This window comes from Peromyscus eremicus, chromosome 11 (assembly GCF_949786415.1).
Source record: "Peromyscus eremicus chromosome 11, PerEre_H2_v1, whole genome shotgun sequence".
NCBI classification, from domain to species: domain Eukaryota; kingdom Metazoa; phylum Chordata; class Mammalia; order Rodentia; family Cricetidae; genus Peromyscus; species Peromyscus eremicus.
The window spans coordinates 57,377,391-57,390,452 of record NC_081427.1 but is presented as its reverse complement, the minus strand read 5'-3'; the positions used below and the strand labels follow the sequence as shown (position 1 = coordinate 57,390,452).

The following is a 13,062-nucleotide window of genomic DNA, read 5'->3' as shown; positions in this document are numbered from 1 at the left end:
GACTTGTCAGTACCCTGTCAACACTCAGGTAGTGCTTTGCAGTGCATAAAACAAAACAAAAAACAAAAAAACACAAAAACACAAAAAACAAACAAACAAACAAAAACAAAACAAAACAAAAAATGTATTTTCATGGACTTATTGAAGACTAAAACATGAGATTTTAAAACATGAAAAGCAGCCTGAAAAGTACAATTAAGTTTAGGCGGCAAAGCTATTTTATAATCCTATGCAGTGGGTAACTGTTATGTCCATTTCCATCTTCGAGGAAGCTGAGTATTCAGAGAAAACGTAGTTTCTCCTTTAGCTTCACAGACCTAAGCACAGGAGTCCAGCGCTAACATACCTGTCAATATTCTTGAAAATGTTGCACTTGGTGTCCTTGACCGTGAGCTGGAAGGCCAGTGCTGTGTGGTGACTCTCCAAGACCGCGGTGTCATTGTAGAGCACAGCGAGCTCGCTGCCTGCGTTACACAGGAAGGAGTTGGTTCTTCCAGGGTGATCCACGTCGTGGACTGTCGCAGCGATCAGAGCAGCCACCTCATCCAGCTGATCCAGGCTGCCCTGGGAGAAGGAAAGGGACACCGAGCATTATCCACGGGCTTCTGGAGACAACACCCATCTCTGTCTTGGGGCTGGAACTTCGAGAATGTTCTTTCAGTTTCCTCCTAGCCATAGCTGAAAGGTGGCCTTGGGCACATGCTGCCACCTTCCTGTGCCCTGTGTGTTCTTGAGACCATGGGAGCCAGAGCTGCAGTACCCCTGGACTCTTTGTCTAGAGCTCATTTGCTGGCTTTGTGAGAAAGAAGCCAAGCAGGCCTTTTGGATGGCTGCGGTGACTCTCCGCCACGAGGGATAGAAAGTGGCCGGCATCCCAAATACTCCCATGGCTTCTGCAAGCATCTTGGAGAACTAGTTGTAAACAGCACAGATAACTCACACATTATGTGGATGGGGCAATGGTCAGAGCTCAGCAGTGAGGCAGGAGCCAGGTGGGGCTGGGTTAGCGGGCAGCAAAGGCAAAAAGAAACTCACCGGAGCGGAGCTTTCACTGTGCTAACAGGGAACACCAATGACAGAAAGTGTTTTTCTTAGCTTGTAGGCGAACAGAAAGCTGGCAAATGGGGTGTTACATAAGACACGGTATTGTGAGCCCAGTATCAGATGCCTAAAGGTGCCAGGTATCAAGCTGAAGCGGTACGAACTTGTGAGATACGCTAAGGGGAGTCCAAACACTCTGAGAGTGTAACCACAGGGCTGGGCAGATGAGGGCTGCACTGACCGTTGAGCATCTTGTGATGATGGGAATGCCCTGCATGTGTGGTGTGCAGATAAACCCTCATCACACATACCCCCGAGCACTTGACGGCTGGGCTGGTGTGATGGAGGGGCTGCACAGCTTTGCTTAATAGCCGTGTATGGCTAATGACTACCAAACTGGCCAACAGAAGTCTACAGAATGGCCAATGACGGCTTTCCTAAGAAAGTGATTTTCATTGCTGAAGCATGATGCATAAGCAGCAGGCAATGAAGTAACAAGTGGCTAGGGAGAGAAGTCTAGGTGAACAGAGTCCAGATGAAATTACCGCGACAGACAAGTGCGCCACTCGGGGTGACCAGTGAACCAAGAGGGAAGTAGGTCTCAGGAAGACTAGACAGGGTTGTTGGCGGTCTCAAAGTTTGTGGGAAGAAAAACTGGGTAAGGAAGACTAAACCTGAAGCTCAGCTCTGTCCGACTGATGTCCTTACGGGCCACCTCACACCACCTGCTGGTGCTGGTCTGGGGTTACAGTGGGACTCTCTTGAATGTTCTCTCTCTCCAGGAAGGGAGTCACGTCCACCTTAAACCTTAACCTCATAGAGCAGGTAGGAATCCTGGCTTGGCCCAGCCAGCATACCAGCTTTCCCGAGTGAGCAGCCTGGGGGTTCCCTGGGAGCTTTTCATGAGCTGAAGACTAGAGGGGCCAGGGAATGAAAGCATTAGGTTCTCCTCACTGCTGTCAGAAGAAGCCACCATAACCTACAGGTGTAGTCCGTTACCTCCAAACTCAGAACCCGGACCGCCCCGACTTGTCCTCTACTGTAAGTAATTTTACCTGAGCAGTGAGGACACAGGACCCTTGCTGTGGGTCTCAGGTTGTTGGGCTATGGTAAATCCAGTTCTGATGGAAGTCCCAGGCCAAACCTTTTTTCAGACTAGTTGATGGGAGAGATACTAAGTGGCTACAAAATACCAATTGTACTGTCCAGACCTGCCTCTCCTCCAACCTTACACTGATTTAACCCCAACAATGCAATGGCATTGGGACTTCTACTGAGCTACCAACAATGTGTCTTGTCCTCCAGTTTCTGTGAGCACTGACCATACACTGTCCGGTAAGACATGACTGGGAGGTGAGGCAAGAAAACCAGGCAAGCTCACGATCAAGAACAGAGGAGAAACAAGCAAGACCCTGTGTGTGTGTGTGTGTGTGTGTGTGTGTGTGCGTGTGTGTGTGTGTGTGAGACAGAGAGAGAGAATGAGAATGAGACCCCAAACCTGCAGCTAGTACAACCCCAACTCTAAGCCTCCGGACACCACAAGGACATGGCTGCATTGTTCTTTACCGGGAGAAACTGATCTGGCTCCAGGCTCGGTCAGCCTTCCCAACCCTCCCTTATTCAGATAGTCACTCTGGCCCAGATAATAAACAGAGCACTGCTGTCGAGGCCTATCTGCTTGCAGTCGGTTTCAGGAACCAGGTGAGAGCAGCCAGGGCATGTGGTCTTAAGGGGTCTGGCCACACTGGCACACTGGCTCTGGCTAGGTTGATGCTTTGTAATGGTAACACTCAGAAGTTTCACACTTATGTTAATATCTAACAACAGAGACTTCAAAACTAATCAGAAGGGACAAAGAAAGATACTACATAGTTATTAAAGAAAAATCCCACCAAAAAGAACAACTCAAAGTATTTATACACCAATCACAGGACATCCAATTTCATAAAAGAAACACTATTGCATCTAAGTCACCTCTCAACCCTAACACAGGGGTAGTGGGTGACTTCACACCCACATTCTCACCAATAGGTCACCCAGACAAAAAACAAATAGTGGAACTCTGGAGCTAAATAATATCCTAAGTCAATGGACTTAACAGACATCTACAGAACATTCTCCCCAAATACTGAGAATATACTTTTGGTCAGCAGCCCATGGAACGTTTTGCCAAAATCGACCACATGTTAGGACATAAAGCAAGTCTTTTGCTTGCTTTCTTTTTTATTAAATTTTTTAGTTTACATCCTAACCACAGTTTCCCCTCCCTTCTCTCCTCCCGTTCCCTCCCCCACCTCCCTTCTTACCCCCACCCCCATCCACTCCTCCTCCACCTCCATTCAGAAAGGGTCAGGCCTCCTGTGGGAGTCAACAAAGCATGACATATCAAGGTGAGGCAGGACCAAGCTCCTCCCACTGCATCAAGGCTGAGGGAGACCTCCCACCATAGGGAATAGGTTTCAAAAAGCCAGCTCAGGTGCCAGGGACAGGTTCTGGTCCCACTGCTAGGGTTCCCAAAAAAACAGACCAGGCTACATAACTGTCCCCTACATGCAGAGGGTCTAGGCTGGTCCCATGTAGGCTCCCTAGCTGTCAGTCTAGAGTCTGTGCTCCCCATGAGCTTGGGTCAGCTGTCCTGTGGGTTTCTCTGTCATGATCTTGACACCCCCCCCACCCCCCGCTTATATAATCCTTCCTCCCTTTCTCAACTGGACTCCTGGAGCTCAGCCCAGTGCTTGGCTGTGGATCTCTGCATCTGCTTCCATCAGTTACTGGATGAAGGTTCTATGATGACATTTAGGGCTAGTCACTGATCTGATTACAGGAGAAGGCCAGTTCAGGCACCCTCTCCACTATTGCTAGGAGTCTTAGCTGAGGTCATCCTTGTAGATTCCTGGGAGTTTGCCTGGCACCAGGTTTTTCCCTAACCCCATAATGGCCCCCTCTACCAAGATATCTCTTTTATTGCTCTCCTTCTCTATCCCTCCTCCAAATCAACCATCCTGGTCCCTCGTGTTCCTATCCCCTATCCCTTCCCCTCTACCTCCCCCGCCCCCCCCCCAGCTCACAATTTACCTAGGAGATCTCATCTATTTCCCCAGAGCAATCCATGCATCCCTCCATAAAGCAAGTCTTAACAGATAGAGGAAGACTGAAATAACTTCCAGCATCCTATTTGATCACCATGGGATAAAGTTGGACATCAACAACAACAGAAACAGCAGAAATATACAAATTCATGGAAACTAAACAACACAATACTGAGTGAAAATTGGATCAAGGCTGAAATTAAGAAAAGTTTAAACTTTTTAGAATAGAATTTTAGAATTGAAAACAAAATACCAAAATCTGTGGGACACAATGAAGGCCGTTCTAAGAGGAAAGCTCACAGCACTGCTACGTTAAACAACAACAACAACAACACAAAACAGGCAAGATCTCATATTAATAACTTAGTGATACACTTGAAAGTTTTAGGAAAACAAAACAAAACACCCAGAAAAAATAGATGGGAAGAAAGAATCAAACCCAGGGCTTAGATCAATGAATATAAACAATAACAAGCACACAGACACAGAGAATCACTGAAACAATGAGTTGGTTCTTAGGGAAAAAAATCAACAAGATTGATAAAACATTAAATTAACAAAAAATCCAATTTAATAAAATTAGAGATGAAAAGGGAGACATTAAAACAGATACTGAAGAAATTCAAAGACTCATAAGGACATACTTTTAAAATCTGTATTTTGCCAACCAGAAAAACCTCAAAGAAATGGATGAATTTCTTTCTTTTTGGGGAGGAGGAGGGTGGTTTTGAGACAGGGTTTCTCTGTGTAGTTTTGGTGCCTGTCCTGGATCTTGCACTGTAGACCAGGCTGGCCTTGAACTCACAGAGATCTGCCTGGCTCTGCCTCCCGAGTGCTGGGATTAAAGGCGTGTGCCACCAACGCCCAGCTTGAATTTCTTAATATATATAATCTAACAAGTTAAATCAAGATGGGTAAATATTTTTAAAAGACGTGTAACCCCTAGTGAGATAGAAGCAGTAATGGAAACTCTTTTAACTGAGAAGAGCCCAGGGACAAATGGATTCAGTGCAGAATTCTTCTACCAGACCTTCAATGAAGCACTAATACCTCCCCTCCTCAAATTAGTCTGCAAAATAGAAACTGAAGAAACATCCCCCAGTTCTTTTTATGAAGCCCTATTGCTAGACCACATACAACAAAAAAAGAAAATTATAGACCAACCCTTATGAACATAGATGCAAAAACTCAATAAAACAATTGCAAACTAAATCCAAGAACTCACTAAAAAGATTATCCACCACAATCAAGTTAGCATCATCCCAGAGATGCAGGGACAGTTCAACATATGTAAGTGCATAAACATAACCCACTACATAAATAGACTAAAGGATAGAAACCGCATGATCATCTTATTAGATCCAGGAAAGGCCTTTGACAGAATCCAACATTTTTTTCATGATAAAAGTCCTGGAGAGATTCAGGATATGAGGGACATATCTCAGTAAATAAAGGCAATTTACTACAAGCCCACAGCCAACATCATTATCAATGGATAGAAACTCAGAGCATTTCCACAAAAATCAGAAGCAAGACATGAATGTCCACTCTATACCCATTCAATATAGTGCTTGAAGTCTTAATTAGAGCAGTAAGAAACTGAAGGAGATCAAGGGGATACCAATAGAAAGGGAAGATGCTGGAGTATCCCTATTTGCAGGTGATATGGCTGTAATACATAAAAGATCCTAAGAACTGTCAGGCAACTTCTAGAGATAAAAATGTTGGTCAAAGTAGCTGGATACAAAACATGCAAAAATCAGTAGCCTTCTTGTATACAAGTGAGAAACACACTGAGAAAGAAGCATGGGAAACAACACCTTTACAAAAAGAAATGTGAGATAGCTAACTAAGCATGAGAAAGACTTGTCTAATAGAGACTCTAAGACATTGACGAAGGAAATTGAAGACATCAGAAGATGGGAAGCTCTTCCATGGTCATGGATGGATAGAATTAATGCTGTGAAAATGGATGTCCCACCAAAATCAATGACAGAGTCATCGAAATCCTTATCAAAACCCCAATGCAATTCTTCATAGAAATGAAAACATAATCTTAAATTTCATGTGGAAACAACAAAAACCCAGGATAGTAAGACAATCCTGAACAATAAAAGAACTGCTGGCAATCTTACCATCCTGATTTAAAGCTGTACTACAGCACTCTAGTAATAAAAACAGTGTGGTCTTGGCATTAAAATCAGACAGGTTGAGCAGTGGGATCAAATAGAAGACTCAGTCAGAAGTCCACACACCTGTGGACACCTGATTTTTGGCAGAGAAGCCAAAAAAACGCACACTTGAGAAAAGACACTATCTCCAACATAAGATGCTGGCCAGACTGGGTGACTGCATCTGGAAGAATGCATAGAGATCGGCATCTCTCACTCTCTCAACTCCAAATGGACCAAGGACCTCAAAATAAGCCCTGATACCCTGAGTCTGATAGAAGAGACAATAGGAAACAGACTGGAACTTACTGGCACAGGAAAAGACTTTCTGAACAGGACCCTGATAGCATAGGTATGAAGGCCAATAATAAAAAGGACTCACGAAGTTAAAAGCTTCTGTATAGCAAAGGACACCATCATTTGAAGAAGCAGTATACAGAATGGGGGAGAAAAACTGTAATAATTATACATCTGTCAGAGGGTTAGTACCTAGAATATACAAAGAACTAAACAAACCTGAACATAAGAAACCAACCCAATTTTTAAAATGCAGCATGGAACTTAATCAGAATTTCCATTGCTGTGATAAAATACTGACCAAAAGAAACTTGGGGGAGGAAAGGGTTTACTTTATAACTTTCAGGTCACATTCCACCACAAGGGAAGTCCGAGTAGGAGCTGATGCAGGGCCTCCATGACTTGTTCAGCCTGTTTTCTTCTATAACCCAGGATCGCCTACCCAGGGGTGTACTGCCCCCCGGGGGATGGGCCTACCTCCATCAATCATTAATTGAGAAAAAGCACTCCAGATTTCACACAGGCAATCTGGTGGAGGCGTGTTCTCAATTAAGATTCTCTCTTTCCCAAATATGTCTAGGTTTGTGTCAAGTTGACAAAAACCCACCAGGACAGAGCTAAACAAATTTCTCAAGACATGAATCACAAATGGCTCAGAAACACTTCAATGTTCAACATCCTTAGCTGTTAGGGAAATGCAAATTGAACTACTCTGATATTTCATCTTATCACAGTATCAGAATGGCCCGGATCAGAACAAATGACAGCTTATGCTGGCAAGGGTGTGGGGAGAGGGGAACACTTATTCATTGCTGGTGCAAGTGCACACTTGTACAGCCACTATGGAAATCAGTGTGGAGGTTCCTCAGGAAGCTGGAAATAGATCTACCAAGAGCTCCAACTATACCACTCTTGGGCATATACCCAAAAGATTCTACTTCTAACTCCGGAGATACTTGCTCAGCCATGTTCATCATTGCTCTATTCATAATAGCCAGAAATTGGAAACAGCGTAAATGCCTACCAGCTGACAGATGGATAATAAAAATGTGGTACATTTACATAATAGAATATTATTCAGCTGTTAAGAAAACTGAAATGTGCCGGCAAATAGATGAAACTAGAAACAATCATCATGAATACGGTAATTCACATACAGAAAGACAAGCAGTGCATATTTCCTCTTACATGTGGAAGCTAACGTTTACACTTTTAGACATGTGTGATTCATTTTGGGGTTAGGAGAAAAGAAACCATCAATCTCTCCCACCTAGGAGAGCCGTGAACTACAATAATGACCCTTCTGGAAAGATATGCCCATCAGTGCAGTAGTGGTACATGCTATGGGAGTAACCGAACACTTTTTTTTTATTGGATTTAAGGCCCAGTCCATAAGATGGAATGCATACCCGACACTGTTAATGAGCCCAAAACCTGAGACTACATATAGATATTATTCTGCTAAAGAAACATAGTAATAAAATGACTCCTAATGACATACTACTATACCCACAGATCACTCAACCTCCTACTGCTTCTTGCAGTAGATTGTAATTAACACAGAGACCCACAGCTGGACTATGTACAGAGAGTGGGAGCCTTTGGAGCACTCAGCCCTCAATGAAATGGCTCTATCACTCCCCGCCCCTCAAGGCTCAGGGCTCTGTGCTGAAGAGGAGGCAGAAAGATCTTACAAGTCAGAGGTGGCAGATAAGGAAACAATGTCCTCCAGACACGGGGCCGATGTACATATGAACTAACAAAGACCGTGACAGCTTGTGCAAGATCCGCACAGAGCTAAACAAAACTCCAGCACAGAGAAGGGGAAGTGGACACAAAGGGTCTCCCTTTCCCAAGAAACTATTCACTGAGAAAGGAAAAATCAGTTTTCTCCAACGGATTGGTAATGAGTCTATCAGCCATATTCCAGGGCAGGCCCCATGTTCAGAAGCAGGTGGCCCACACAAATTGGGCTCCATGTTTTGTTGTTTTGTTTTTAAGAGAGAAGGAACATAAAGTTGGGTGGATAGGGAGGTGGGGGAGGGTCTGGGAGGAACTGGAAGAGGGGAAAGAATATGAACAAAGTATATTGTTTGAAAATTTCAGAGAATAGATTTTAAAAAATTAAACTTAACTTTGGCACTGGGAGTGGAACTGAGTGGCTGGAGGCATCAATCCCCAGAACTCGTAGATTATATTTGAGTTTTATCACCCCTAAGAAATTATAGGGACTGATGATACAAAAAACAGGTACAAATACAGTTTTCCTGGCTGACGTCATGGGGCGGGAGGTCTAATGAAGAACCCTCAGCAGGGACTCCCACTGCAAGTGCATCTTGGTGGACTGGCTGAACTTGGGTTGAACTTGGCTGCCGACAGCCCAAGTCTCCCAGGTTCCTTGCTCAATCTCCCAGGTTCCTTGCTCAATCTCTCAGGTTCCTTGCTCAATCTCCCAGGTTCCTTGCCCAAGTCTCCCAGGTTCCTTGCTCAATCTCCCAGGTTCCTTGCTCAATCTCCCAGGTTCCTTGCCCAAGTCTCCCAGGTTTCTTGCTGAGCTGCACTTTCTGAATCGCTGGCAGGAGCTGCTGAAGCCAGAAGACATCTTTTGAATTGTAAGTGGGTTGCAATTAGTCAGAATCTTGGTTCTAGGGCTGTTTGAGAATTTCAGACTCTGGGACTCTGAGGAAGAATAGGCAGGGGGATGATGGCGACACATCCTTTAATCTGCAGCGCACCTCCTCCGGGTTTCCTACAGAAGGGCTGTGAAGGGAGTGTCAGCTTCACCTCAACTCCAAACTGCAGCGGGCGGCAGCAGGATCAGTCCCGCCTTGGTGCTAGTGACCGGGTCTCTGCTCAGCTAGTGGCGGGACCTCGGCTGTGTCACGTCTCATCTCATGTATTAGAACCCACAGCAGGGATTCAGAGGGGGGTGGCTCTAAGGTGTTTATTACAGACACAGGCGGATACCATGATCATCTATCTATCTTCCTTCCTTCCTTCCTTCCTTCCTTCCTTCCTTCCTTCCTTCCTTCCTTCCTTTTTTTTCAACCTTCAAATGCATTATTATTGGAATACATTCTTTGATGTATTGTATAACTGCCAGGATGAGTTTTTGGCAAATCTGAGAGGGACGCTCTACCCATTTCTGTTCCTTCTACCCATCCCACTCTCTCTTAAGTACCAGGGTCTTAATCCCTTACTAGCCCTGTTCCCAGAGAATAATCCAGTGGCCCTCTTCACAGATTGATGTTCCGGCATTACATCAACAGAATGTCTTCTAAGAACATCTTCGCGGGGCTCAGCAGTGCTGGGCATCAGGTCCAGGGCTGTGTGCATGTTAGGCACAGGCTGCATCTCTGAGCGACACTCCCAGCCCTACATCTTAAGCTCTAGTTTGAACCACAGCAAGGGAATCAGAGTGTCACTGTGCAAGCTGAGAAGAGTTGAGAAGAGAGGGTGATGGAACCCCCCAGCTTGCCAGTGGACATGTGTAGGGCCACCCTAAAACCAGTACCTGTCACAACAGCACTGAACCCTGAATAAGACTAAGTGATATGAGACTCACAATTAGGCAAAAGTCACAGATACACACACCCACACCTACCCAGAATGCACATCGGCCAGGGGAAAACTGTGTGGTTCCTATTAGGAATGTAACATATTGGTCAAATTCTGACACTAGAACTTAACCCTAAGTCCTAGCAACAGAGTGCTTTAAATTAAGTCTGTCCTACAACCCCATTTCCCAGGGCTGGTAAATAGTTAAGTGTGGGTTCATGGATCAGCCACAGAAAGGCAGCAGCACAGTTAATATTTTAAGCATTTTAGAGTAGAGAGCTAGAAGAAAGTTCTGTGTCTAAAACAGTTTTATAATGCACCCCCCCAAAAAAAAAAACCAAACCCTCTTGTCAAATTGGTTACAATATTGCTATTCATCTAATGTGCTCGCTAAGATTGAGTTCCTGGCTCTCCATCCTAGCAGACAGCTAGACAGTGATATCTGGAGTCTACCTTCACTCTTTCCTTTCCAAGGAAGAAAGCTGTGGCGTGGAGGACGTCGGCAGCGTGGGTGGAATTGTGGTAGGCATTGGAGGAGTGGTAATTGGCTTCGATCACTTGCAGCCAGGCCCGGAGAGTGGTCTCACTACAGTTTAAAAATTCGCATACTCCAAACCGGGAGAAGACCTTTAAACCCAGGTACACCAGTGGCCTGAAAACAGGAAACAAACACGGGTTCACTGAGTTCAGGGGTCCAGGAAGTGCTTCCTCTAACGGCATTAGAGAATGGAGGAATTTGTGTGTGATCGCTCAAATGTGCTCCGGGCACAAAAACCTTGGCAGTGTTTCCGGCTCCTTCTTTGCAACCAGGTGCCGCCTGGGAGTCAATCCAGATTATTTTTAGGTTATCTGTAAGTCACAAAACCTCTGTTGGCCCCTTTCCACCTCTACTTCCACAGAGTCCTGCATATGCTTTATACCTTAAGAAGAGCCTGAGGGCAAAAAGGACGGTTTGAATGGTTCCAGAAGAATCACTTCACTTAGAATTATGTTACTGCATAGATGAGTAGTTAATATTCCACAGACCAACATCCCAGGAAGAAATGTCTTCTCCTAAGACAAAAGAAGCTGCTCACCCTACTGACAGGATGGGCTCAAAGAAAATCTACGCTACTATCAAATCCCCTTTGTGGGGTGGGTGGGTAGGTGGGTGGGAGGAAGGGAGGGAGAGAGGGAGAGAGAGAATATGAACTACAAATTTTTGTTGCCCAGGCTAGTCTTGAATCCCTGAGCTCAAATAACCCTCTTGCCTCAGTCTCCCAAATTGCTTATGTGTACAACTGAACCTGACTTCCAATCCACTTTTATAGGGCAGAGGGATGAGAAAACTTCAAACTCCCAGCTCATGGGCACAAAGGAAGTAGAGTGAGGAAGTGCATGCCGGTCCTGTACCTTACCCACAGATACCTCCTCTCCATACAAGAGCATATTCGGGACACATAATTCCATCAAAGTTTCTAGATATGAAGGCTTGAGTGTGGCTGTCACCCGCTCCCAGCCTTCAACCAGGGATGTCGCGTACCTTTTATGTGTAACTGCTTCCAGTTCAAAGATATTGAAGTCCCAACTTTCCTCGTTATCCAGTAACTGGGCGATACTAGGGGGGACATCATTGATGGTTATAGGCATTGAAAGGTGACTGTGACTCTGGTGCACATCTGAGCAGACACAGGGGTAGAGGAGGCAAGTTAGGTGTGGATTCGCCAGTGGCCTAAGCATTTCATTATCTTTAGTGGGGCCACTAGAAACAAAACCTTCAACTTCCACTGGTAGGGAGATTTTAATACCAGGTCTCTTCTCGTGTTATGAAATCTCAAGGCCATAAACAGAAAAATAACTCTAAGGCCCATTTAAATGTATGGAGAATGGCACTCCTTATCTAGCAAGGCTCTGAGAAATCATTTTAACCAGGAGGCCTCACTTCAAATGTAGACCACAGAGAGGAATAAACTCATGTTTTATGGTTGTTGGAAGCAACACCAAGACCATCATGGAATAGGAACAACCCTGGGGGTAGCATAGGCTGAAGCTCAGTTATCAGTAACGAGCGACACATGAACACTTACTCTTTGTGAACACATACTCATTCCCGGACAGTCTTCTCAAGCCGTCCTGGAAGAAAGAGATGCAGTTAGATGCATGCTTCGTGCCCATCATCATGCTCTTAAGCTTGTTCCTTAGCAAGAGGCTGAACCCTGACTGGCCCAAGCTGCAGTCCAGGTCAAGGCAGAGTTCAGAAGAGACAGGGGCTCCTCTGTCTTCCATAGCTCTAGTCCCAGGGGTGAGGGGATGGGGAGAAGCAGTCAGTCACGAGTGCCCGCAGGACTCACATCTGAGCTGTGAGCTAGCTCAGTTTTCACGGCCACTTTCTCTCCTGGCATTGTGAGGCCACATAAATGGAGTCACAGAAGTGATCTTACTTTGGATATGTGTGATTTTGACCTGTCCAAAGTCCCTTATCTGTACCGAGACATTTTATGATCTCGTGTGTACATCGTGAAAAGACCAAGAGCCATATTTGAAGGGAAGCCTTGTGACGTCTTTTTAAACACTGGGCCTTTTCTTTCTAACTATGGTTTTCTGCTGCAAAGCATAGGCATCGCTGCTGAGCTCTGAGAGACGTGCTTCTGGAGCTGAGATTTTGAAGAGTGTGATGGGTGATCTTGACCGTCAACTTGGGTGGATCGAGAGCTGCGTGAGCTATTAGTAAAACACAGCTGTGCAAGTTTGAGACTTCCTAGAGCTAAGGAGATCAGGAGGCTCTGACCTGATAGCCGGTTCAGTCCACTGACAGATTCAAAATCTGAATGTTAACGATCGAAACTGTTGTGAGGTAGCAGAATTGTGCAAAGCGGGGCTGGCCGTAGGCAGGGGGAAGTCGGTCCCTGGGTGCCCGGGGAGTCTAT

At 45.3% G+C, this 13,062-nt stretch overlaps 1 protein-coding gene across 1 annotated transcript in view; it reads right to left on the bottom strand.

Annotated features, from left to right (window-relative positions):
- Pde8b (phosphodiesterase 8B) overlaps positions 1-13,062 on the bottom strand; it is a 98,491-nt gene that overhangs the window by 9,098 nt on the left and 76,331 nt on the right. Inside the window, 4 exon segments of the mRNA XM_059276300.1 lie at positions 347-564; positions 10,610-10,808; positions 11,679-11,814; positions 12,223-12,268. Of these exon segments, the coding sequence (XP_059132283.1) occupies positions 347-564; positions 10,610-10,808; positions 11,679-11,814; positions 12,223-12,268 (599 nt within the window).